This window comes from Microcebus murinus, chromosome 23, assembly GCF_040939455.1.
Source record: "Microcebus murinus isolate Inina chromosome 23, M.murinus_Inina_mat1.0, whole genome shotgun sequence".
NCBI lineage: Eukaryota > Metazoa > Chordata > Mammalia > Primates > Cheirogaleidae > Microcebus > Microcebus murinus.
In genome coordinates, this window is record NC_134126.1 from 32,321,437 (window position 1) to 32,348,777 (window position 27,341).

Here is a 27,341-nt window from a genome sequence, read left to right on the forward strand (position 1 = left end):
TAGACTCTGCTTCTTTTGTATCACAGAGCGACACGGGAGTGTCACCGTCACGCTTCTCGTGAGACGCTCCCAAGCCGCCACGCCTTCCTCAGGTGGCTTTACAGGTGCCCAAGCTCCGCGCATCCGCTGAGCCCGAGGGGAGCGTTGCCTGGGAGATGACGGAGGGGCGGGACTAGCATTTAGACTCCCCAATCAGAACCCACCGCCGGCGCTTCCGGGGGGGGCTGGAGGAAGCGAAGGCGCGGCGCCTGACGCAACGCCCAGCAGCCAATCAGAGAGCGGGGCGGCCATTCAAATTGCGGCCGTCGCGGGAAGTGGTGACTGGCGTCCGGGCGGCTTTTTAGGGGGCCCCTGAGGTGGCGCGCCCCGCGGAGTGGCGAAGTCTCGGTGCTGGGGAGAGCGTGCAGGCGCTTCCTCCGCGGGCGGCCGCTGCGGTGCGGGCGGGTGGTGGTAGTTCCGGTCGCCCCTTCAATTCCCGGGAACTCTGGGTGGGCGGCGAAGGGGGTCCCCGAAGGAAGGGCGTGAGGGGGCGGCTCTGTGGGGACCGGGACGCCGGACTTGAGGACCGCTCGGCCCGCAGCCTTCGCCCGCCGTGCCTCGCCGGGTCGGCTGGCGTTAAGAGGTACTTTCTCCGTCCCAGCCCCGCGCAGCGACTCCTTGAGGAAGAACTGAATCGCCGGACGTTTCGGTTCAGGCTGTAACTCACTTTCCTTGATGCCCGCCAGCCCGCTTTAAAACCTGACGGCGAAATGGCCGAAAAACAGACACAAACCTGTGTTGATTTGTGTAAGTAGCAAACAGTTTTCAGCTGCAGCGGAATTTCCAGAATCTTTTCTGGCCTTTAAATTCATTTCCTAACAGAAATATTCTATACTTTTTGGTCGAAAGGTTGACGGGAGATACTTACAGCCTGACAGGGTTTTATTTTTTGGTAATGATTTCTTATTTATGTAAAAATATAAGACTCACTTAAAGATGAACTTTTATCGATTTGTTCCTCGACAGCAGTAACCTCCGCAACAGTTTGAGCCAGGGTCATTTTACAAGTTAGAACCAAGCAAGCACATTAGAAGGAAGACTTGTTTGCATCCACGTAAGGAGATTGATGCGGACTTGACTAGAAGCCAGGTGTCTTACCTGCCACTCCTGTTCCCGTTCTTTTAAACGTTGATGCCTGTTAGATATTGTTGACATACATTTATTTACATACTGCACCCCTGTATAATTTTTTGTCTAACTGCTAAAGCGTAGGCTGTCTGCTTCTGTAATCTTGCACGGTTTTTCTCAACACAAGCAACTAAGTTACAAGGTTTATCATACTTATTGACCGTGGTACTTATTTGGGTACTTAATCTGCCTTTAGACACCAATCAATTTAATATCCTGTATAGGCATTTCCTGTATTCAGCATATATTTAACAGCTGTTTATATAAATACTTGCTCCATACTCTGATTTAGGTACTAGGGTTTCCTTTAATCCACTCCACTTCCCAAGCTGAGGGTACATAAAAAAAAAAAAATCTATGCTGACATGAACTTTTCACATCTCTTAAGTCACTTGGCACATGTGGCTTGATGTATGGGTTATCTGTGTTTCTTCTAGACTATCCTAAGGCAATGAGAAAAGAATTCTTGTCTTTGAAGTCAATAGTATCTATCAGAGGGCCTGGCACATATGGAGACTTAAATATTTGTTTTGTTTTGTTTTTTTTTTTTTTGAGACAGAGTCTCACTTTTGTTGCCCTGGCTAGAGTGAGTGCCGTGGCGTCAGCCTAGCTCACAGCAACCTCAAACTCCTGGGCTCAAGCGATCCTACTGCCTCAGCCTCCCAAGTAGCTGGGACTACAGGCATGCACCTCCATGCCCAGCTAAATATTTGTTGAATAAAGATTTTAAGCTCTTTGAGGGAAGAGATTTGTCTGGAGTTGCTTGGAAGCGATGTCTGAGCTAGAGATTGTGATTTATTCTAATGTATGCTTCTGAGAATTATACAATGGGATGTTCTCTATATTATTAAAGCTTGTTTGTAGACTGTGCAATCTAAATCCTTCATTATTTTTTTGCAGTTTAGCGGATATTTTTAGAAACTAATACATAAGAAATGGCTGGAAATTAAACGAATGTCCAAAGAGGAGATTAGAATCGTCAGCGACATTCTTTTAAAAATAACTGTCTGCCAAAATGTCAGTACACACTGCTCATAATAGAAATAACAGCATTACTTCTACCCCAAAGAGTTCTTCACTAAGCGCCCTCACCCACAGTAGCAGACTAAAGCTGCATTTGAAGTCGGATATGTCAGAATGTGAAAATGATGATCCGTTATTGAGATCTGCAAGTAAAACCAGAGACATAAATAGCACTTACGTTATTTCTGCCAGTACGAAAACAGAAGGTATATCCCTTACCCCTAACCCTGTAGGTAAATTGGCACTTCAGAGAAGAACTACAAGGAACAAAGAATCATCTTTGCTTGGTAGTGAGTCAGGAGAAACAACTGAAAAAACAGCAGAAAAATGCCTTACATTACAACGTCGTGCTAAAACAGATTCTTCGGAAAAGTGGAAAACAGCTAAAACAGATTACATCGAGAAGTGGAAAACAATGCAGGATGTGGGAGGCGAAAGAGAAAATAATTGTGCTTCAAAGGAAACTACTACAAATGTAAATGTTGTAAATAATGTTAAAAACTCTTTTGTTGCATCTTCTATACCTTTAGCTAAAGATCCAAAAGACATTGAAATGGTGGCTGATGAGAAATACAAAGAAACATTTTCTGCCAGCAGTGGGGCAAATGAAAATGTTGCACTTAAATACTCAAGTAACCGAGCACCCATTGGTTCCCAGGATCAAACTGAAGTTGTTAAATCAGGACACTTGGCAGCGAAACCTATTCAAAGCAAGTTGGATGTGAAAGTGTTAGGAATAGGAAACTTACATCATAGAAGTATCGGGAAGGACCTTGCAAAAAATTCAAATAAATTTGGAAGCTTAGAAAAAACACCTATGAAATGTATAACAGACCACAAATTGACACCAAAGAGTGGCATGCCTCAGCTTAAGAGCCCAGCAGCCTCTGTACTCAAGAATAGGATGCCTAACCTTCAAGTTAAACAAAGGCCAAAAAGTTCTCTTCTTGCAAATAAAAGGGAACGTTCACAAGAAAATACACTCCCTGCTATGGAAGAAACTGCAGTTCAGAACACCTCTAAAGAAACAGACCCCTTAAAAGTAGAGAACAGTCAAGTGACAGTGGCAGTACGCATAAGGCCTTTCACCAAGAGGTATGACACACCTTTTAAAATCTAAAGCCAAGCCAGTAACATGTAATGTGTCTTTAATTCCTCTACCTTTGGAAAGTAAGCATATTTAAGTATCTTCAAACTTGTTGATAATTTTACGTAGAAAAAACTTTTGGGTTTAGTTGTAGTATGTTGATAATTTTTGATGATTGTACAATAGAAAACCCCAAATCACCACATTTTACATATGTAAGTTTTTAGGTATACTGCTTTTATTTTATTTTATTTTATTTTATTTTTTGAGACAGAGGCTTGCTCTGTTGCCCGGGCTAGAGTGCCGTGGCATCAGCCTAGCTCACAGCAACCTCAGACTCCTGGGGTCAAGCAATCCTTCTGCTTCAGCCTCCCCAGTAGCTGGGACTACAGGCATGTGCCACCATGCCCGGCTAATTTTTTCTGTATATTTTTAGTTGGCCAATTAATTTCTTTCTGTTTTTTTAGTAGAGACGGGGTCTCCGCTCTTGCTCAGGCTGGTTTCGAACTCCTGACCTTGAGCGATCCACCCGCCTCGGTCTCCCAATATACTGCTTTTAAAAAGCCTGAATATTTCCTTGTTTTTGGAATTATTTAAAAAAAAAAAAAAGCCTGATTAAGTCATTTAAGTCTCTGATGCAGTCTGCTTTCAGAGCTGCAGTATATGCTGGGATCGTCTACCTTTGCTTTACAAAGAGCCATAACAGGTTACTTGTTTCCCAAAGAGGTCCTTTCAAAACCCTTTCCAGAGTGGTGATCATCGTCCTCATCTGATTAAAATATAGTGGTTATAGATGCAGTCATTTATTTGATTTTGATGGCAAAAAATTTCTCTCCAAAAGTGATTGTGGGTGGGACAGAGACACAGATTAGGGTAGAGTTGAAAAAGTGAAATGTGAAATCTAATTGTTTTAAAATATTTTAAGGGAGAACAGGGGAAAATTTCACAGGGTCAGTAGTGTTTAACTTGATGGTATGTGTCCAAACAAGTTGGAAGAGGATATGATGATCACTGCATTGGAGAAGGAACCTCCAGTTTGCAAGTTATAAGACCTTTCTAGTGAAAATGAGTTAGTAATAAGGGGAGAGACCTGAGGGTTTGTTAATTTGAGGAGTTGGAAAGTCTAATAGAAAAGCCTCAGACACCATGACAGGAAGAAAGGCAATATAAGGAGCCGAACTGGTGGGACAAAACCCAAGATAGATGACTACATTGAAATGAACATAGGAAGGGACCAAGTGCCTGATTCCAGACTCATCAGACAAGCCTTGAAAGCAGCACTGGTGTGAATTGGCACTTATCAAATTGATGAGGCAGATGGTTTCCAGGATAAATTCTGATTCACAGCAGAATCTCAGAGGAGGGGGTGGAAATCGGGGGCCAGAAGAGGGGTGACATTGTTTTACTACAGATCTTGAGTAAGTGAAAGATTACCTAAGTCTGAGATGGAAGAAGGATAGACATGAAGATTCATGATTTTAGAAGAGAGAATGTAGAGGAAGGAGGAACCGTTGGAATAACAGTGACAACAGCTAGTAGCCAAGTGACTTATGATTCAAACTTACATTCATATGAGTTTGTTGAAATTATATTTTATGCCAGCTTTATATAGATCAGTGCCCCCCAAATTTGTATAATAAAGATGTTTCTAGATTTCAGCTGAAGAGTTTAGATAGATTAGAGTAGGTGGGATGGGGAAAAGGTATAGTTTAAAGAACAAGGTAAAGAGGAAAAATCTTGTAGAAGTAGGGTAGGTTTTCTGGAGGAGAAATCTGGAATTCCATTTTCCTTTTGATTGGTGGCACTAGAATTGCAGAAATATATTTTACAAACCCACTAGAATTATGTTTGCTGGTCTGCATTTTCCACATAAAACTAAAGAATTATCTTGCCTTGAAAGAATGTTATATTTTACTGGTTCTCAGGTCCTTATTATATTCTGTAGGAATAATACCTACAATAATACCTACAATTGTAATAACTTGATTTTTTTCTTTGTGCTTCTTTCTTTCTTTATTATTAATTTAAACTTAAAGCTGTTACCTTTGTGCTTCTTTAAAGAGAGAAGATTGAAAAAGCTTCCCAGGTAGTCTTCATGAATGGGGAAGAAATAACTGTGGAACATCCTGACATGAAACAAGTTTATAATTTTATTTATGATGTTTCATTCTGGTCTTTTGATGAATGTCATCCTCACTATGCTAGCCAGACAACTGTCTATGAGAGGCTAGCAGCACCACTCCTAGAGAGAGCCTTTGAAGGCTATAATACCTGTCTTTTTGCCTATGGTCAGACTGGCTCTGGAAAATCATATACGTAAGTTGTATTGCAAATGCAATTATCCAGAAATGTTTACATCTTCTTTTGTGAGAAACAACATGATGTGATGGAAAGAATGTAGTTTTGAAACCACAGAGATCTGGGCTCAAATCTTACCATTTTATGTACTAGTTCTGCAAACTTGGGCAAGTACTTAGCCTCAGGGCTTCAGTTTACACATGAGATACAATTTACCTTGTAAGTATCAGTGGCCCTGTTTTACTGTAATTTATATTTCTTGTGTAAACTGAAGCACAGAGAAGTTACCTTTTAAGTATTTAGAGAATTACAAGTAAGGCATTTGATAAATAGTAGCCATGGTAATAATTCCTGTCCTAGAAGGAAATACTGAGAATTTTAATAGTAGATAACATTTATTGAGTTCCTACTATATTCCAGGCCCTGTGCTAAAGGCTTAGCTTATACTCTCTCACAGCTCTCTAAGTTAGATACTTTTATTATTCCCATTTTACAGAAGAGGAAATTGAGGTTTAGTAAGGTCAAGTATTTTGTCCAAGGTCACAGAGCTAATAAACAGTGGGATCAAGATTGGGGCTAAGACAGATTTGGCTCCTGAGTGTGGGTTCTTTTGAGATTTAGTTAACTTGCTGCTCATTCTTTCCCCAGCCCATTTACCCCAAAATATTTTTTTAAAAAAACCTATTTGGTTTTACTTACTTCTTATTCATAATGTATTTTCCAGGATGATGGGATTTAGTGAAGAACCAGGAATAATTCCAAGATTTTGTGAAGATCTTTTTGCTCAAGTAGCCAAAAAACAATCCCAAGAGGTATGTTTTCATAATATCTGCAAGCTTCATATCAGACTAGAAAATAGTCAAATCAAGTTCAAATCAGAGTCATGCCTCTAAGGAAATATTTAATAGAAGATGTAGTTCTAATTTCTAGATGACTGTCCTCTGGAACTGGTGTGGAGAGAGGGAGGATGGGGATTCCAAATTCAGAATCCGTTCCACCTGGTGGACAGCGATGGGGCATCATCTCTTCTGTCTTTTCTACCTTTCTCTGCTTTATTTCTTCTGTGTATGTCTAGTGGCTCATGGTGTGGTGGTTATGTGCCATTATACATGTCTCTGTAGTCAGGTGCGCAGACATAACTAAGGACAGCAGGCATAAACTTTTTGGCAATGTGAAGCAGAAAGCGTAGTAAAGCTGGAGTTTGAACCCATATTTGACTTCAAAAGCCGTGCTTTTTCCGCTATACTCCACCTGAACAGGCTGTGCCGGGTTCCCTTTTCACTTCTTTATATATTCAGCAAATATTTACTGAGTGTCAGCTGTTGCCAGACACTCTATTAGACCAATTTTTTTCTCCTCAAATTTGCTTTATCTTAAGATTCACCAGAGATGTGGCAGGGGTCTGTGTGTGCGTGTATGTGCACATGTTCTTGCTAAAAATCTCTTCTGGAGATTCTGAGTCAGTTGGTCTGGAGTAGAGCAGGGGGTTTTATAAGTTTTATGCTTTTTCTCTAGTAATTCTTAGGAAAAGGGAAATTGGGAAAATACCATGCTAGATTGGTGGCACAGAGTTAAAAGACTTAGTCCCTGCAGTCAGGAAAGTATCATTGGAGAAATGGGCCAGTAAGCAGCCAAGTACAATCAATTAAATGCTGAATAAATTAAACGATGTGATAGAACATGTGAGTGAGAACATGTAAGATTAGAGGGAGACAGAGTTTCTTGTAGAGAAATGAGCAACTGAGCTTATTTTTGAAGGATTTATAGCAGTTACTAGCTTGGTGACAACCAAGGGGCGGGGGGGAAGGACATTCCAGGCAGAGGGAGCAGCATGTGCAAAGATTTGAAAGCAAGAAAGTAGGGCACCTTTAGGAATCTATAAATTGTTTACTTTGTTTTGAATGTGAAATTCAAGGGTGGAGGGTGAGAAGAGATGAAACTAGAGAGGCAGACAGAACTCAGCTCATGAAGGACTTTGTGAACCATGCTTCCAGGAATCTAAAAGGCTATGGAAGGATTTTGAACAGGGGAGTGATATGATCGTATTTATTCTTTTAAAAAAAAAAAAAATAGCCCTGGCTGTGATGTGGAGCATGGATTGAAGGGAAATAGGACTGGATGCAAAGAGGCCAGCTGTGAGACTCGTAAGCTGGATAAGACATGTCAAGGAGTTAAATGAAGGTAGTTTGACAGTAGGGGTGGCCACGGGGGCAAACTGAGAGATAGAAAGTAAGTAGAACTGGTAAGATTTGCTGACTGTTGGAAATGGAGGATGAGGGAGAGGGAAATCAATATTTCTGATTGGAGAACCAGAGTAGATATTGATGGCATTCTTTGAGATCACGAGAGAAAAAGCAGAATTGAGTAGATGTTGAGTTCTGTCTTCCCTGTGGATATGCTGTCCTTCCTCTGTGGTCTTTTCTCCCCTCAACTTCTCACTCCCAGGAATTAAATTAAAAATAGGAGGAGTAGGGGGATCAGTAGAAACATGGTTGTATGGAGACTATAATGTGATTCAAGTCTAAGGTTAGTGGGAATAAGGAAGTGAGAAAGCTTTGGGCTTGTGGGACAGAGTTCTCTGTTTAAGATTTTAGAGGGAGAGTAATTTGTAGGTAATATAAGTCAGGGAGAGATAGATAAGGTGAAGTAGAGGTGCAGAGGTCTTTGGAATGATTGGGAAAGAACTGGTTTTGCATAGATTTTGCATAGCATGACTATATCACTAAGGAACATAATGTAATGATTAAGAGCATGGACTTTGGAGATAGATTAATTGAATTTGAATCTAAGCTTTTGCACTTTACTAGAAGTATGACCTTGAACAATTTACTTAACCTCTGTGTTTCATCGCAGAAAATTGAGATGATGATGGTATCTTTCTCATAGGTTTGCTGTAAGGATTAAATGAGTTGCTTTATGTAAGAGGTTTTGTATAGTGCCTGGCACATAGTGAGTGCAACTAAATGATTGTAGTTATATCACTTACTCAGAATGGATGCTGAGCAGGGGGGATAGAAGGTGGTACGGCCCCTTTCCGATTAGTCATTATATTTATAGTCATTATCTCTCATTTTTGTTCTTAATTTTCTATTGCTCTGTTGTATCTATTGGAGGGTATGATGGCAGGAGCCTTAGAGAAGAAAAAAGTAGTTTCTCACCAGTGTGGCCTCACATACCTTTCCTAACTCCTTTCCCACTATACTGCCGTTTCTAAGTCCTCTTGGAGCCTCCATAATATAATATATAATACTATTTTATATAAAAAGGTATTAATACATGTTTTTTGAATTCTGAGCCCCCATACCTATAACATAGTATTTGTAAATGATCTTATAATTACAGTGTTCCATATATCTGTTCTCTTTGAAACTGCGTTGTTCCTCGCCAATGACGCCAATTATACTCTGCCTTTTACTGCTCATGTACTATATTGCGTTTCCTATTAGATTGTGAGTTCTTTCAGGGTAAAGACTATGTCCAGTTCATCTCATGTTTTCCAACAGCTCTTAGAAGCCTGCTTTGTACCTACTGGGGCACAGTAAATACTTGGTGAATTAAACCTAAATCTTTTGAAACTCCCTTGAAGCATCCAATCCTGTTAGTTGCTTGCTGACTCACTTCTGGGCCAATGGATGAAATTTATTTCTCTAACTAGGAAACCACTCCCTAACTGTCAAAAAAGCTGCATGGCAGCAAAATTTCTCCTTTTTGGACTCAACACAGTATCTTTCTTAGTCAAAAGGAGGAGAGGCTGAGCCTTACTTGGTGTGTTGATTGCTTTCTGCTCCTATGAGAAATAATGATTTAAAGTCTCATCTTGTCAGATTGAATGTCAACGTATAGAGTGTCTTGTCTTGTCTTTTTTTTTGAGACAGAGTCTCACTTTGTTGCCCAGGCTAGAGTGACTGCCGTGGCATCAGCCTAGCTCACAGCAACCTCGAACTCCTGGGCTCAAGCAATCCTGCTGCCTCAGCCTTCCAAGTAGCTGGGACTACAGGCATGTGCCACCATGCCGGACTAATTTTTTATTTATATATTTTTAGTTGGTCGATTAATTTCTTTCTATTTTTGGTAGAGATGGGGTCTCGCTCAGGCTGGTTTCGAACTCCTGACCTCAAGCGATCCGCCAGCCTCGGCCTCCCAGAGTGCTAGGATTACAGGCATGAGCCACCACGCCTGGCCTTTTTTTTTCTCTTGAGACAGAGTCTCACTTTGTTGCCCAGGCTAGAGTGAGTGCCTTGGCGTCAGCCTAGCTCACAGCAGCCTCAAACTTCTGGGCTCAAGCAATCCTGCTGCCTTAGCCTCCCGAGTAGCTGGGACTATAGTCATGCGCCACCATGTTTGGCTAATTTTTTCTATATTTATTATAGAAAATGAATTGGCCAATCAATTTCTTTCTATTTATAGTAGAGATGGGGTCTCACTCTTGCTCAGGCTGGTTTCAAACTCCTCACCTTGAGCAATCTGCCCGCCTCGGCCTCCCAGAGTGCTAGGATTACAGGCGTGAGCCACCGCGCCCGGCCTGAGAGTGTCTTTTCTGTCCTGAGCACACCCCATACATAGGTGCTGCTGTCTTACCTTCTTTTTCTGGTCTGGTCCCCTCCATCTTTCATGACTCACATTCTATTTACTCCTTACCCAGCCTCTGGCCATCCTAGTTTCCCCCCTTTAGGATTAGTCATTTTATTTATAGTCATTATCTCTCATTTTGGTTCTTAATTTTCTTTCTTTTTCTTTTTTTTTTTTTTGTGACAGAGTCTTGCTCTGTCGCTGGGGATAGAGTGCCATGGCATCAGCCTAACTCAGAGCAACCTCAAATATCTGGGCTCAAGTGATCCTCCTGCCTCAGCCTCCTGAGTAGCTGGGACTACAAGAACATGCCACCATGTCCAGCTAATTTTTTCTATTTTAAGTAGAGACAGGGTCTTGCTCTTGATCAGGCTGGTCTCGAACTCCTAAGCTCAATCTATCCTCCCACTCGAACTCCCAGAGTGCTAGGATTAGAGGTGTGAGCCCAGCCCAAGCTTCTTAATTTTCTATTGCTCTGTCTTGTCTGTTGGACAGTATGTTGTATTTCTCTGAGATCATAACCTCATGGGCAAGGACCTTGTCTGAAACTTCTTTATATCCTTCTGAAAATATTAAAGCCATACACATAGGATATAGATACTTAAGATTTGCTTATTAGGTTGAATTGGACATTACCTAGAAGTTAAGAAGAAGAAATGCAAGGACTTCTGTTGTTGTTCATATTAAAATATTTTTTAACAAGATAAAATTCATATAACAAAATTAACCACTTTAGAGTATACAGTTCAGTGGCATTTAGTACATTCATAATGTTGTGCAGCTGTCATCTCTCTCTAGTCCCCCATAATTTTCATCACCCCCAAAGGATACCCTGTACTCATTAAGTAGTCACAACCCATTTTCCCTTCTCCCTAACTCCCGAAACCTACTAATCTGCTTTATGTTTTTATGGATTTACCTATTCTGGAATTCATGTAGATGGAATCATGCAATATGTGCCCTTTTATGTCAGGCTTCTTTCACTTGGTATAACATGTTGGAGGTTGTCCATATTGTAGCATATATCAGTACTTCATTCCTTTAGTGGCTGAATAATATTCCATTGTGTGGATATAGCAGTTTCATTTATCGATTCGTCGGTTGATGAACATTTGGGTTGTTTCCACCTTTTGGCTATTGTGAATAGTGCTGCTGTGAACATTGGTACACATTTTTGTTTGAATAGTTGTTCTTGATTATTTTGGATGTATAGGAGTGGTTACTGGGTCATATGGTAATTTTATATTTAACCTTTTGAGGAACTGCCAACTATGTTCTACAGAGGCTGCACCATTTTAGTAAATACATTTCCACCAGCAATGGAGTAGGGTCCCAATTGCTCCATATCCTCATCAACACTTGCTTTTCATTTGAAAAAAATTATAGCCATCCTATAATGTGGTTTCTCATTGTGGCTTTGATTGCATTTCCCTACAGAGAAATGATGTTGAACATCTTTTCATGTGCTTTTTGGCCATTTGTGTATCATCTTTGGAGAAACGTCTATTCAAGTCATTTGCCCGTTTTTTAATTGGGCTATTTGTCTTTGTTGTTGAGTTGTAAGAGTTGTTTATGTATTTTGGATTCTAGACCCATATCAGATATATGATTTGCAAAACGTGTGAAGAATTTTAAAATAAATTACATGCTGTTTCTATTCTTACCAGGTCAGCTATCACCTTGAAATGAGCTTCTTTGAAGTATATAACGAAAAAATTCATGACCTTCTGGTTTGTAAAGGTGAAAATGGGCAGAGAAAGCAACCCGTAAGATTAAAACAATCTATTATTTGTTTTTATTTTCTATTCTTGTAATTACATATAATTATGAGTTCTCTGGGTGATAATAGCTTAAATTTTTATAAAATGCTGTTGTATGATGGCAAATGCTTAGGATCTGCAGCCTAACTACATTGTTATTTAGAAAAATTGAACATTATCATTAGTGGAAATTAGTTATTAAAATTCAACATCCTTATCTTAATCAAGAATTGTGTAAAAGTTAAAGACAAAATATTTGTTCTAAGATTATTATAGTTTGACCGTGTAAGTCAAACATCAAATCCCTAATAGGGTGTAAAACAAAAACCAGTAAAAAATTTTAAAATTATATTTTTATTATAGAATATGTATTTCAGGGGTTGGTGCAAAAAAAATAGAATATGTATTTCAGTGAATTATTTAGCAAATTGTTATCTTATAAATAATCTGTGAAATAAAATGTTTCACAGTTACATAGCTTTACAAAATTTCTATTTGAACTTAAAATTTATAATTTCCAAAGGACCTTGGAACACAAGAAACAAAAAAATCTAATGAAGTCAGTTGCCTTCTTTACTTTCCCAAGATTATGCAATTTACTATTGGCGACATCAAGAAACAAACAAAACTTGACATTTTCTTCTGTGGCTTCTGTCTTAAAATTTCTGGTCACAGAGTCGGAAATGTATAATAATGTAACAATGAAGAAAAATGTAAATTTATGGAATTTTAATGAATGTGTTTTAGAGAGATATTTAAAAGTATATAGATAGTATTGGCCGGGCGCGGTGGCTCATGCCTGTAATCCTAGCACTCTGGGAGGCTGAGGCGGGCGGATTGCTTGAGGTCAGGTGTTCGAAACCAGCTTGAGCAAGAATGAGACCCCGTCTCTACTATAAATAGAAAGAAATTAATTGGCCAACTAATATATAGAGAAAAAATTAGCCGGACACAGTAGCACATGCCTGTAGTACCAGCTACTCGGGAGGCTGAGGCAGGAGGATCGCTCGAGCCCAGGAGTTTGAGGTTGCTGTGAGCAAGGCTGACGCCACGGCACTCACTCTAGCCTAGGCAACAAAGCGAGACTCAGGAGTTTGAGGTTGCTGTGAGCTAGGCTGGTGCCATGGCAGTCACTCTAGCCTGGACAACAAAGTGAGACTCTTTCTCAAAAAAAAAAAAAAAAGTATATAGATAGCATCTACTGAAAATTTAATTTAAGAATATAAAAAACTAGGCCAGGCATAGTGGTTCATTCCTGTAATCCCAGCATTGTGGAAGGCTGGGATGGGAGGATTGTTTAAGACCACACCCTGTCTCTATGGAAAAGAAGAAGAAAACGAAGAAGAAAAAACTAGTAAGAACTTTGATGCTACAATGTATTGTTGCATATTGTGCAACTATAAATAGTTTTTGGTTTTGAAACAGTTTCTTAATGCCTTACAGATTTATTTTTGTGAAAGTCTTTGTATTTTTTTCTGGATAAAGTAAATATAAATGTTTTTACCTTAAACTCAAAATATAGGAAAAAATGATAATTTAAAATTGTGTGTTATATGAAATATTTGTTATACTCCTAACGATGCAAATATTTGCTTCTGTCTAGCTGAGAGTAAGGGAGCATCCTGTTTCTGGACCATATGTTGAATCACTGTCCATGTAAGTGTTTGGTTCTGCAAGAGCAAGGAAGAGAAAACAAATGAAGAGAGTGAATGTTGTTCTCTTGTAATCCTTATTGTATTCTCATTGGCCTCCCTGACTTTGAAACCCTGGATAACTATTTAGCTTTCTATCCTTAATAATATTCTATTAAGTTTTCCCTCTTTCCATATAATATTAGTTCCTTTTTATCTTTCACAGTACCTGTAAGGTGTCTGACATAGAGTATTAATTATACTGAGTATGAAATAAATAAATAAATTTGATTTTTTCCTCCTTTCCCCATTAAGTTAAATCTCCCCTCTCAACCTGCTTTTTATACCTATTACTTTAAGCTGAAGAGGGAAGAAGGTGCTAAAATGAATTAAGAGTTTGATAAATGCCAAGAGTCATTTACTTTCTCTTTCACTCTAAATGCTTTTCTTAAAGGAAAGGGAAAATGATAGATATGAATTCAGCTCCATTTCATAAATCTAGGATTGTATTGGGACCTCTACACACCAACACATACATATACCTGTGCATATAGACATGAGTTAAAGTATATCTTTTGGTGTCATGATTTAGACTTGAATATTATAATGCCAAGATGCTTCATTATATTAAGAATAATCATACTTTTTGGTAAAATTAAAGCATTTTATTTACTGAATTTAAGAATGGGAAAAATATAAGATTCTGGGAGAATCAGTATAATATCTGTGAATATTATTATGCCCTTCAGACAGTAATTATGTAATTGAAAGGTTATTGTTTTATGAGAACAAGAGTACAATTATCACTAAAATCAATTTTATTTTTTTATTTCTTAAAAATAGGAATGTTGTCAGTTCTTACTCTGATATCCAGGTAAGATTGATTGTATTTTGTCATCTTTTCACTATTAATAGATAGGATATAAACCTAAATATTCATAAGAATATATCCTTAATTGCAGTTTACATAAATAAAAGGTTAATTATATTAATTTATCACAAACTGATTTTTGTTTGTTAAGCCTTAATCAAAAGAATTGCTCTTCTTTCTTTCTTTCTTCCTTTTCTTTCTTTCTTTTTTTTTTTTTTTTTTTTTACAGAGTCTCACTCTGTTGCCCAGGCTAGAGTGCCTCAAACTCCTGGGCTCAAGTGATCCTGCTGCCTCAGCCTCCCAAGTAGCTGGGACTACAGGCATGCGCCACCATGCCCGGCTAATTTTCTTTATATATTTTTAGTTGGCCAATTAATTTCTTTCTATTTTTAGTAGAGACGGGGGTCTCGCTCTTGCTCAGGCTGGTTTTGAAATCCTGACCTCAAGCAATCCACCTGCCTCGGCCTCCCAGAGTGCTAGGATTACAGGCGTGAGCCACTGTACCTGGCCAGAATTGCTCTTAATTAACAATAAATATTTTTTTTTTTTTTTTTTTTTTTTTTTTGAGACAGAGTCTCACTTTGTTGTCCAGGCTAGAGTGAGTGCCGTGGCGTCAGGCTAGCTCACAGCAACCTCAAACTCCTGGGCTCGAGCGATCCTTCTGCCTCAGCCTCCCGAGTAGCTGGGACTACAGGCATGCGCCACCATGCCCGGCTAATTTTTTTTATATACATATCAGTTGGCCAATTAATTTCTTTCTATTTATAGTAGAGACGGGGTCTCGCTCTTGCTCAGGCTGGTTTTGAACTCCTGACCTTGAGCAATCCGCCTGTCTCGGCCTCCCAGAGAGCTAGGATTACAGGCGTGAGCCACCGCGCCCGGCCAACAATAAATATTGACCATCATATCAGTTTAGAGTTATAGAAATAGCCTTTTAAAGTTATTTCCTTATTCAGATTTCTCTGATGGAAAAAAAATAGGCAATGGGAATATAAATCATTAAAAGAGAAATAGTTATTCATTTTATAAATGAATTATATGTGTATGTTACCAAATGTGCTGTCTTAACTTTGTTGTACCTTAATTTTTATTCTGATGAATTACAGTCTGCTATTTTGACCTTGTTTCTTTTTTTCTTAGAGTTGGCTAGAATTGGGAAATAAACAAAGAGCAACAGCTGCTACTGGTATGAATGATAAAAGCTCCCGATCTCATTCAGTTTTTACCCTCGTGATGACCCAGACCAAGGTATTTTTTTGTTGTGGATTATTTTCGCAGGCAAGATAGTACATGCGTTTAAGTCTCATGTCTTTCTTATTTTCTTCTTTAAACCAAAAAGTAAATGCACAGTTATAAATATATAAACTTAATTGGATTTTAGGGAATATACGCAATGACTTTTGGCATAAATGGCAGTATGCCATTTATTTTTAAAATCAGTAATAGATGATTATTAATATACCATTGATATGATCATATCAGTATATATCATATCAGTATATGATCATATCAATGACGTGTGGTAGCCAGGTGTGGTGGTGTGAACCTATACTCCTAGCTGAGGTAGAAGCACTGCTTGCGCCTGGGAGTTTGAAGCTGCAGTGTGCTATGATTGTACCACTGTACTTTAGCCTGGATGACAGAGCAAGACCCTGTCTCTAAAATAAAGAAAAAAAGTAATTAAAGTAATTATAGAGTATTCAGAAAAACATCAGAAAATAAAAGATTTTTAAAAATTCAGCCATAGGTTCTGCTACTCAAATCCCTCTAAACATTTTGGTATATAATCTTTCAGTTGTTTTACAATTGCACTTAAATTCACAATACCTATAAAAATATTATGTTATTAAAATTCTTTGCAAAATAATAGCTATATAATATTCCATTAACTATTATATTTCCTCAAGTTTTTCTCTACTGTTGGATTTTTATATTGTTTTTATATGTTTTGCTATTATAATGCTGGATTGAGCAACATGTTTGTACATTAAGCTTTTCCTCTATTTGTTGTTGTTTCTTTATTATAACTGAGTTATGGGTTTTAATTTTAAGTTTTTTCTTTTATTTTGGCATAATGTAACCACTACTCTCTGTATTCTTTTCAGTAGACTCTGAATTTTTTTGCTTTATAAATTATCACAAAGTCAAGAAGGAATGGTTTTAAAAATAAATGAGTGATTTGTAATCTTGTAAACTTTCACTTTTAGTGAATTGTATTGATGGTGAGTCATTGAAGGACTTAAAGTATTTCAATATCCTTTTGCTATAGACGGAATTTGTGGAAGGGGAAGAGCACGATCACAGAATAACAAGTCGCATAAACCTGATAGATCTGGCAGGCAGCGAACGCTGCTCTACAGCTCGCACCAGTGGAGATCGGCTGAAGGTGAATGGGAGGCTTTTCTCCTTTTGATGAAATTTATTACCAAGGGCATTATTTTTAGGATAATACAAACTGAATATATTTAGTTAAAAAATGTATCTTTATCTTACATTTATAGACTGCATTGCTGTGGTTTAAAGAGAGAGGTGTACTTTTTGGTTGTGATTAATTTTCAAAGAAAATAAATTTTGAGCCATAAGAAAGTTGGCAGTTTGTAGAAGAAAGTGTTAATAATTATATGAGGGGAGAAATGTATTTTGTGAGATAAATTTGTTGTTGAGAAGTTATTTTAAGTAAAAAAAATTTTTAAATCTTGTGTACAGGAAGGTGTGAGTATTAACAAGTCCTTGCTAACTTTGGGAAAAGTTATATCTGCACTCTCTGAACAAGCAAACCAAAAGAGGGTTTTTATTCCTTATCGTGAATCTGTTCTTACATGGTAAGTATCTTCTAAAGTATAAAGAATTGTGTAAAATATAGTGAATACAGGGGAAAAGAATGATAGACTGACTTCATACAACTTTGGGATAAAGAAGAAGTGGTTAGTGGCTGGGCATGGTGGCCAGTAGTAGTGGCTTGTACAAGAGAGCTCAATAAGTGTTTTCATTAGTGCATATATATCTAATTTCCAGTACAGTTCATTCAGATAACATCTGTATGGATTTAATATTCACTTCTGGTAAGCATTGATATATAGTTATGATAAGGACTGCATCTTTACTTATCAGTAATGTGTCTTTATAATTGGTTTATTATAATTTGGTTGCCATCTTAAACCTATAAGAGAAAAATCTGGTTTTTTTCATGCCCTCTAAAAGTTAAGACTAGTTAAATTTATTCTGTACTAATAAAAGATATGGTTTAAGTTTCATATCTTTTTTCCTCTATAATAAAGATTTTACATATAGAATATTTGTTTACATGCCTATTCATCATTTCCAGCATTTAATGAACACCTGCTTCTAAAGATTGTGGTGCTTCTAAAGATTGTGGAAATACAAAGATGACCAAGACACATAGTCCCTTCCCTAAAGTAGCTCATGGTTACATAAAGAGAGAGGGATCTTACTAAATACTTGATGGTTAACTTATTTTAAAACCTCTACAGAGTATTGCTTCATGACACAATATAAAAAGTATAAGAGAAAGCCAGATGTGGAGGCCTGTAATCCCAGCACTTGAGAGGCCAAGGCAGGAGGATTGTTTGAGGCCAGGACTTTGAGATCAGCCTGGGCAATATAGTGAGACCCCCATCTCAATAAAACATTTAAAAATAGGCCAGTTGCGATCGCACGTGCCTGTAGGCCCAGCTACTCAGGAGAGGTGGGAGGATGGCTTGAGCCCAGGCATTGAGGGTTAGAATGAGCTATGACCCCACTACTGCACTCTAGCCTGGGAGACAGAGTCAGACCCTGTCTCTAAAAAAAAAAAACAACAAAAAAACAACAGTATAAGAGGCTGGGCACAGTGGCTCACACCTGTAATCCTAGCACTCTGGGAGGCTGAGGCGAGTGGATCACTCAAGGTCAGGAGTTCGAAAGCAGCCTGAGCAAGAGTGAGACCCTGTCTCTACTGAAAATAGAAAGAAATTAATTGGCCAACTAAAAATACATAGAAAAAATTAGCTGGGCACGGTGGCGCATGCCTGTCATCCCAGCTACTCGGGAGGCTGAAGCAGGAGGATCGCTTGAGCCCAGGAGTTGGAGGTTGCTGTGAGCTAGGCTGACGCCATGGCACTCTAGCCAGGGCAACAGAGTGAGACTCTGTCTCAAAAAAAAAAAACAGTATAAGAGAAAATAAAGTGTTTATGAGATCTAGAAATAGCTACAAATACCAAAAAGAGTTTTAAATGGTATTTGAGTCAAGAATATAATACTATATTATACACCCTATTGGTTTGTTTTGTTCTTGCTAAGTAATTACTGTTATTCAGTGTTGGAGAAGCAAAGTCTAATTATGACCTTTTTCCTTGAAGGCTGTTAAAAGAAAGTCTGGGTGGAAATTCAAAAACTGCAATGATTGCTACAATTAGTCCTGCTGCCAGCAACATAGAAGAAACATTAAGCACGCTTAGATATGCTAGCCAAGCCCGTTTGATAGTCAATATCGCCAAAGTAAATGAAGATATGAATGCTAAGCTAATTAGAGGTGAATATTTTATACTCAAATATTAACTCCAGTCTTAAAATATGCAGTTTAAGAAAATCAAAGATCTTTTTCCCTCTGCCTATTTTTAATAGATATAGTCATCCTATAGTGATGGAAGGAGACAGGTAGAAAGGCAGCAGGAGAGAGAACAAGTAATAAGGGAGAAACAATCATAGAAAAAGCACAAAATACAGTGTTGGTAAAGGGGAGACAGCAAGCATAAAAAAATTCTATAGACCAAGTCTTAGATGTATGCAGCAAAATACTAATAAAGCTATTTATTATTTTTCTCTTACGACCTTTCTTCCATTATCATTTTATTTATTAGTTCTATTCTTGCTTAGTTCATTGATCCAAAGACTGTTTAAAGAGCTTGAGTTTTTAGTACAGGCCTAACTTCATTTATGCTAAATACTGCTTTCTATTTACCTCTCAGTAATCATCCATTTAGGATAGACTTTGGTATCTGTGAGGAATCTTGATTTGTGCGATTTTATCTTTACTCATATGAAGCTATCATCTTTTCATACCCCTTTATACTCTGGCCCTTTTTAGCAGCAGAAGGTGACAGGCACTTCAGAGGTGTGAGAGCAGAATCTATTTTCTCGGTCTTGGTCCATCCTTTCCCTTTTGTATCTCTTCTGTATTGCAAATGGGGCTGTTTTCATTAAAAATAAGTATTCTGAATTCCAGCTTGAAAATCTTTGATCGTTCACCTATATGTTTTTTTTTTTTTTTATATGTAACTTAAACATTTGTAAACCTATACGTTTTTATGAGTGAGGTGTACCTGGGACAGTCCTGGTTTATGTCTGTTGTCCCCGTGTAATTCATAGTGCCCCCTTTGTCTCTCAACAGTCTCCCACTTTGGACAATACATTATGTGGCCATTTCTATTCATGAAGGGGGGAAATTTCATTAATAGGGGAGCACTTTTTCAGGGTAATGCAGTTAGAGATTTATAAGTCATATAAGTAAAGATGTCTCCAAATACTCTGTTTTATCTAGTAATATTATATTTAAAACTTCAAATGACATAGAGGATTAGAGGATTATGTTTACTGTGGGAATAATTATATGTTAAATGTTATTAACCATGCATTTTTTTAACACATCTTCAGAATTGAAAGCAGAAATTGAAAAGCTAAAAGCTGCTCAGAGAAACAGTCGGAATATTGACCCTGAACGATATAGGCTCTGTCGGCAAGAAATAACATCCTTAAGAATGAAACTGCATCAACAGGAGAGAGACATGGCAGAGATGCAAAGGTGGAATGTCTGGTTAATACTTTAAATATTAAATGTGTTGCTGTGGGATAATAGAACCGATAGGACCTTAAGAGGATACTGAGTCTATCTTTTTCCCTATCCGTATGAATAGAGCAGCCCAATCCCAGATTATCATATTTTAAATATTATTTTGTAGTTTCATAATTTTCATTGATTTTCTCTTGATTCTCAATCTTACATATCCAGATGTTTTTAATTCTATTTGTTTGTCTTTGGAAAGAGTGTGGAAAGAAAAGTTTGAACAAGCTGAAAGAAGAAAACTTCAAGAAACAAAGGAATTGCAGGTATCATTTCAACTTTCTAAATTGATTTGAAAATAACAGAAATATGCCACTAAATAAATATTACCAATATGCCAATATGTAAATTTAATTTCTCAAATACTTATTGTTTATTGACTGTGTAGAAAGCAATGCCATAAGGAGAATTAATATGAAGAGATGTTAAGATCAATATTATGATTGCTTAGAGCCCATAAACTAGTTGAAAAGTTAAAAATATAAACTATCTTGTTATATTCACTTTGGTTCCACAAATATTTATTAAATATCTACACTAGGAACAGGGGAGGCCAAAGTGATTAAATACAGTTCCATCCCTTAGAGAGGTTGTGATCCAGAGGGAGTTTTACAAAATGTAAATAGAGGACTAAAATGCAATGTGATTTGATTGGTTTGAACCATATGAAACTACCATTTCTGTAGTTAAAAAATGGTTGAACACTGGCAGGTTCGTATGGTTCAACATAATGCAGGGAAAAGTATGTAAAAAGTAGAGAAGCAGCAGAGAGGAGGGAATAATTAACTTTGAGGGAGTCATTATCAAGGAGAGCTTCAAAGAGAAGGAGAAAACTAAGCAGAGTTTTGTGCAATGAAGAGGAATTTGCCAGGCTAACAAAGTCAGAATTTTCTAAGCAGAGAAATACCACGTGCAAAGGCATGGAGGTACAATGCAGTCTGGATGTCTAAAGAATTAAGTTTTATATGGTTGGAAATTAAAACTGGTGACAGAGATTAGACTGGAGAGAAATGCAAAATTCAGATCGTGACATATTGAGGAACTTGAACTTAGGTGGAGCCACCGAAGGTTTTAAATGGAAGCGGAGTGACATCAACAGACTTCTGTTTTAAATAGATGGTTCTGGCAGTAATCGTTTGAAAGATGGATTTGCAAGAGGAAGGACTGATGGTGGCAGGGAAAGCTACTCATTAGAAACCTGTTGCTGTGGTTAAGGCAAGAGTTGATGAGAGCTTGGAGTATGGCAGTGACAACAGGAATGAATAGTGGAAGAGTTGGAGTCAGGAAATAGAAAGGAGGTAAAATTGATAGGATTGGGAGTTTTTATTTTAGATGTGGTTGTTGAAAGAAATGGAAAAATCAAGAATGACTCCCAGGTTTCAGAAATCTGTGCATTTCATTGTGTAGTTATAAGGTCATTGAGGTGAAGGAAGAATCCAGATGACAGTGGGTTGAGGAATGACTCAGAGATAAGGAAATAGAGCTGCACCTACGGACTTCTTGAAAGTGAGAATTGTAGAAGTCAGGGAAGGGGGCTGTAAGTTTGGGGGAATGTTTTGCTTTTCTGTTTTGTTTTTGTTTCTTTAAAGGATTGAATATTTTTTATACAAATCAAAATTCCTTAACGGAATGAAATCTAAAGGAAATTGGAGAAGATGAGTCAAGAGCAAAGGAAGTGACCTCAGAAGAAATAATTGAAATGAGTGGTGGGGGGCTCGTACTGTAAGAATTCAGGAGGGAAAGTTCCTTGGGCGTGGCTGGTCCAACCTCACAGAGGAGGTGGGATTTAAGTTGGGTTTTGAAACTTGGATACGATTTTGTTAGGTAGCAGAAAGGAAGAGAGCCTTCTAGGAAGGGAAAATTGTATGAGGGTAAAGATGAGAAACTTTAAGTTGTCCTCAGAAAAGGGTGTGTGGATCAATTTTATTGGAACAAACAGTTTATATGAGGTCATAGGAAATGAAATTGTAAAGATATGTTGTGATTAATTTATGAAGGGCTTGATTTCTGGGCCAAGGAAATTTAGTCCTGTCCTGTAGGAATTGAGAAGCCATTGAAAATGTTTGACCAGGAAATTAACATTTTGGGAGTATCCTTTCAAGAGAATGAATCTGGTATAGGAAATAAGATGGATTGAAAACAGAAGCTGTTGACAGGGCAACCAGGAGGCTGCTGCGGTAGTTCCTATGTGAATTGATTAGGGGCCTGAACTAAGATGATGACAGTGAAGATACAACAAAAGGAACTGATCCATTCTAAAGATAGTCAGTAAGAATAGATGTGATTTGGTGATGATGAGTGGACTGAGGATGTTGAAGGACAGAGAAAGGTCAACATAACTCTAAAAATCTAAAAAGTATGATGGTAACAGTTATAGGGAAGTCATGCAGGAGAGATTCTATAATAAGGACAGATTCTAAGAAACTTAATTTATTGAGGCTTACGTAGAATGATTTTAATGTTTAACAGAGACCATTCGTTTTAGGTGAATTTAACAATTTCATGCTGTAGTTAAGACTAATTTTTTTTCTTGACTTCTACTAGAAAGCAGGAATTACATTTCAAATGGACAACCACTTGCCAAACCTCGTTAATCTCAATGAAGATCCACAACTATCGGAGATGCTGCTATACATGATAAAAGAAGGAACAACTACAGTTGGAAAGTATAAACCAAACTCAAGCCATGACATTCAGTTATCTGGAGTGCTGATTGCTGATGATCATTGGTATGTTAATCTTCTTAAAAAAAGGCACCTGTTTGTTTTTCAGTAAGCTTCCATATCTTGATGATATGTGGTTTCCTTTAAATGAGATATTCATTTATACTGATTCTTTGATGTAATTCTTCAAACTCATCTTTTAGTCAGGAAAAACACAAATTCTGAGTGTAAGAACCATAGGTCAGTTATCTCAATATTAGGTACAATATAATACTTTCAATATTGTTTTGGTGTTCTTGATCTTTTGATTGTGGGATAATTTCTTTTCTTGGAATTATAATGATGGGCATAAAAGTAAATTTCTATCTATCTTATATGGCAGAATTTTTGGTTAGATTGACAAATTTTAAAATTGACAAATGTTCACATAAATGGAATGAAATTTGTGTGTGTTCTTGGGATTATAGTATGCGTAAACGTTTTTGGCTGTGTCTTGTATTTTCAAGACTTTTCCGTGTTGATCTGGTTTCATTTTCATTGCTGTGAAGTATTCCAATATATGAATTTATCTCTTATATTATTATCTATTAAAATCTATCTATTTTGTTGACAAACATTTGGGTTCTTTATAATTTTTTGCTTCCACAATATTGCTAAGAGTATTCTTGTACATGTCTCCTGGTACAAATGTGAAGAATTTCTCTAGAGCAAGTTTCCCCAATGATAAGCTGAGATACTGACCCTGAGAGCCCTCAGGGCAGCTGGTAGCAACTTAGGAGGCCTGAGCTGCCAGATCATAATTTTCTAGTTTTGCTATAATAATAATTTTTAAAGTTTAGGAAGCACTCCTAAATTGTATGTCTAAGAGTAGAGACATTAGGTTGAAGGATATGTGCATATTTAACTTTAGTAGGTAATTTCAAATTGTTTTCCAAAATGTTTATTGGTTTCTACTCCCATTAGCATTGAGAGTACCTATACTGCACATCCTTGTCAGCACTTAGTTCTGTCAGATTTTAATTTATGCCAATCTGGTAAACATAAAATAGTATCTCATTATGGATTCATTTTGTATTTATTTGATTAATAATGAGGTTGAACATCTTTTCATATATTCATTGGTCTTTTTTTTTTCCAGACAGTGTCTCACTCTGTTGCCCGCACTAGAGTGCCGTGGCATCAGCCTAGCTCACAGCAACCTCCAACTCCAGGGCTCAAGCAATCCTTCTGCCTCAGCCTCCCAAAAAGCTGGGACTATAGGCTGCCACCATGCCCGGCTAATTTTCTCTGTATTTTTAGTTGGCCAATTAATTTCTATTTTTTTAGTACAGATGGGGTCTTGCTCAGGCTGGTTTTGAACTCCTGACCTTGAGTGATCCACCCCCCTTGGCCTCCCAGAGTGCTAGCATTACAGGTTTGAGCCACCACGCCTGGCCTTCATTGGTCATTTTTGTTTACTCTTATATGACTTGCCTGTTCATGTCTTTTGTCCATTTTTCAATTGGATTGTTTGTTTTTTCTTAATAATTTGCAGATGTTCTTTTTTTAATTTTTAATTTTATTTTTTAGAACTCAGAATGCAGGTGTTCTTTATATATTCTGGTTGCCAATCCTTTGTGAGTTTTATGTGTTACAAATATCTCTTTTCTAATGTGTGGCTCATCTTTTCATTCTCTATGGTGCCTTTTGATTGATTGAAGTTCTTAATTTTATTGTAGTAACTGGCATCAATCTTTTCCTTTATGGTTGTTAGTTTTTGTGTCTTGTTTAAGAAAGACTGTTCTACATAGAGGTCATAGAGATATTCTCTTAATTTTCTTCTAGATGTTTTGAAATTTCGCTTTTACATATAAGTCCTTAAAGTAGTCTGGAATTTTTTATTTGGTGTGAATCCTCTGATAAATTCATTTATTTCCATATGAATAACCAGTTCTCCTAGTACCACATATTATATAGTTAATCGCTTCTTTTGTGATCTGGAGTGAATCTGTTTCTTCTCATTAGTACCCCCATAGCCTTAATTACTTGAGCTTTGTAATGAATCTTTATATCTGGTAAGGCAAATCCTCTTGTTCTTCAGGTCATTTTGCTCTTCTATTAATTAATTGTTTCCTTTAACAAATAAATAAAGTAGTATTTACATCAGTGGCAAAGATATAGAACATGCTCCCAAATAGTTAAGAGTCTGGTGAGGGACTAGGAAGCTCCCTGTCTTCCTTGAACTCTGTGCTTCTGCTTAAGTATTTTTGTCAGTGTTTGTCTTATTTACTAGACCATGAACTTCATGAGAACGTGTTTCATGTCTGTCTTCACTGCTGGTACATATCTGGCTCTTGGGAGCTCAATGAATAAAAGAACTTTAGTGTTCATTAATGTATTAATATATTAAGTGTTAGGTGAGTACTACGTACTTAGTGCTCAAATGTAAAGAGGAAGAGTTCACTTCTAACTTGAGCCCTGAAGAAAAGCTTCTTCAGGACTCTAGCATTTAAGTTGGACCTTGAAGGATGGTGGAGGTGAGGAGGAGGATGCTCTATGTCAAAGGATGACTTAGAGAAAGGAGGAAAGCCAATATTATGCACATTCAGGGTACTGATATGGTTGGTAGTAAGCTGTGGTTTTTAAGGGGAAATAATGGCAGATAAGGGAGGTTGGTGGTTGAGCCAGATTGTGGAGGGTCCGGAGTGGTAGGCCATGGAATTTTGACAGGAGAATAGATAGAAATAGGAGAGTGAAAGGATCGGAACAAGTAGACACTGTGTAAACCTTCACCTGGTTAAGACACTAGACTGGTGGGAGGATTACTGCCTAAGGGTGAACTATTTTTTTCTAGATACTTTTCTCTAGATGTTTTAATTATTAATTTACTTCAAAATTTCATTGGAGGAAAATAAAATAATTTCAAGTTATTGTTACATATGGATATGAACCTTAACACCAAAGGAATAACCCAAGCAGGATTATCCCATTTTACCTTTTTCTTGCTTTTTATTTAGTATGTCCTGTAATTGTAACAATGTGCTTCTTATTTTAACAGTTCTATCAAAAATTTTGGTGGGACAGTGAGTATCATCCCAGTTGGAGAAGCAAAGACATATATAAATGGAAAATGTATTTTGGAACCCACAGTATTACATCATGTAAGTTGATGGATGCTACAATATAAGAAACTTTGTGACTTTGGGCAAGTTATCTAATTTCTCTGAGTCTCAGTTTTCTCCTCTATAAGATAAGGGAGTTGAGCTAGATTAAGTACTTTTCCATTTCAAAAGGTTTTTTTCCTGTTAATTGCCTTCCTTTGTACAAAGACCAAAGTTATATTATCATGGACCAGTACTTGAAGAACTGACCACTGACAGCATCATTATGTGTCCTATATATAAAGTAGTGGTCCCCAACCTTTTTGGCACCGTGGACTGGGTTCATGGAAGACAATTTTTTCACGGGTGGGGGGTGATAGTTTTGGGATCAATCAAGTGCCTCAGCTCCACCTCAGATCATCAGGCATTAGATTCTCATAAGGAGTGCGCAGCCTAGATCCCTCACATGCGCAGTTTACAACAGGGTTCTGGCTCCTATGAGAATCTAATGCCGATGCTGATCTGGCAGGAGGCGAAGCTCAGGCAGCGATGCACTTGCTGTGCTAACCTGCCGCTCACCTCTTGCTGTGCGGCCCAGCTCCTAGCAGGCCACGGATTGGTACTGGTCCAAGACATGGGGGTTGAGGACCACAGCTATAAAGAGCTGGGCTTTGGAATTAGGTCAGACAGAGTTGTAACCCTGGCTCTGCCATTTGCCATGTGACCTTTGGCAAGTTATTTAACTAGGGGATTGAATAATATCACCCAAATCAAGATACTTTTGAGAGCATTATTAATAATTACAACAGGAAAACAGACATTAGCCAGTATGTTGCAAGCAAACTCAGACATGTCACTCACTATATCTTAGCTTTCAGGGATAATGGAGGATTAAATGAAATAGTAATTTGTGCATAGTTCTTAGAAAAGTATCTGCAAATAGTAAACTGTCAATGAGTGTCTGTTATTATGAAGCTCTGTGCTCTATAGTTTCTTCATTCCTAAAATTGGGATAATAATATGTATCTCATTGAGTTGTAACACATAAATGAGATAATATACAGTCATGTACCATATAATGATGATTTGGTCAATGATGGACCACATATATATCAGTGGTCCCATAAGAGTATAATACCATATTTTTACTGTACCTTTTCTATATTTAGATATGTTTAGATGCATAAATATTTACCTTTGTGTTACAATTGCCTATAGTATTCAGTACAGCAACATCCTGTACAGGTTTGTAGACTAAGAGCAATAGGCTGTAGTATAGCCTAGGTGAAGAGTAGGCTGTACAGTCTCAGTTTGTGTAAGTACACGCTGGTATTCGCACATATCACTGTATAT

General features: G+C 37.6%; 1 protein-coding gene across 2 annotated transcripts in view; it reads left to right on the forward strand.

The window, feature by feature from the left end:
* The first annotated feature begins 314 nt into the window (after positions 1-314).
* The window catches only part of KIF14 (kinesin family member 14), a 58,591-nt gene continuing 31,564 nt past the window's right edge, over positions 315-27,341 (forward strand). For both annotated transcript variants that reach the window (XR_012914496.1, XM_075996985.1), the window contains exons 1-15: positions 315-786; positions 2,068-3,285; positions 5,339-5,593; positions 6,300-6,387; positions 11,812-11,910; positions 13,508-13,560; positions 14,379-14,409; positions 15,547-15,654; positions 16,676-16,792; positions 17,113-17,228; positions 18,765-18,937; positions 20,059-20,206; positions 20,448-20,511; positions 22,790-22,974; positions 25,946-26,048. Coding sequence is in view for 1 of the 2 variants with exons in the window: in XM_075996985.1 (XP_075853100.1) it covers positions 2,183-3,285; positions 5,339-5,593; positions 6,300-6,387; positions 11,812-11,910; positions 13,508-13,560; positions 14,379-14,409; positions 15,547-15,654; positions 16,676-16,792; positions 17,113-17,228; positions 18,765-18,937; positions 20,059-20,206; positions 20,448-20,511; positions 22,790-22,974; positions 25,946-26,048 (2,643 nt within the window). In the remaining variant the exon portion in view is untranslated. The remainder of the gene's footprint in view (positions 787-2,067; positions 3,286-5,338; positions 5,594-6,299; positions 6,388-11,811; positions 11,911-13,507; positions 13,561-14,378; positions 14,410-15,546; positions 15,655-16,675; positions 16,793-17,112; positions 17,229-18,764; positions 18,938-20,058; positions 20,207-20,447; positions 20,512-22,789; positions 22,975-25,945; positions 26,049-27,341) is intronic.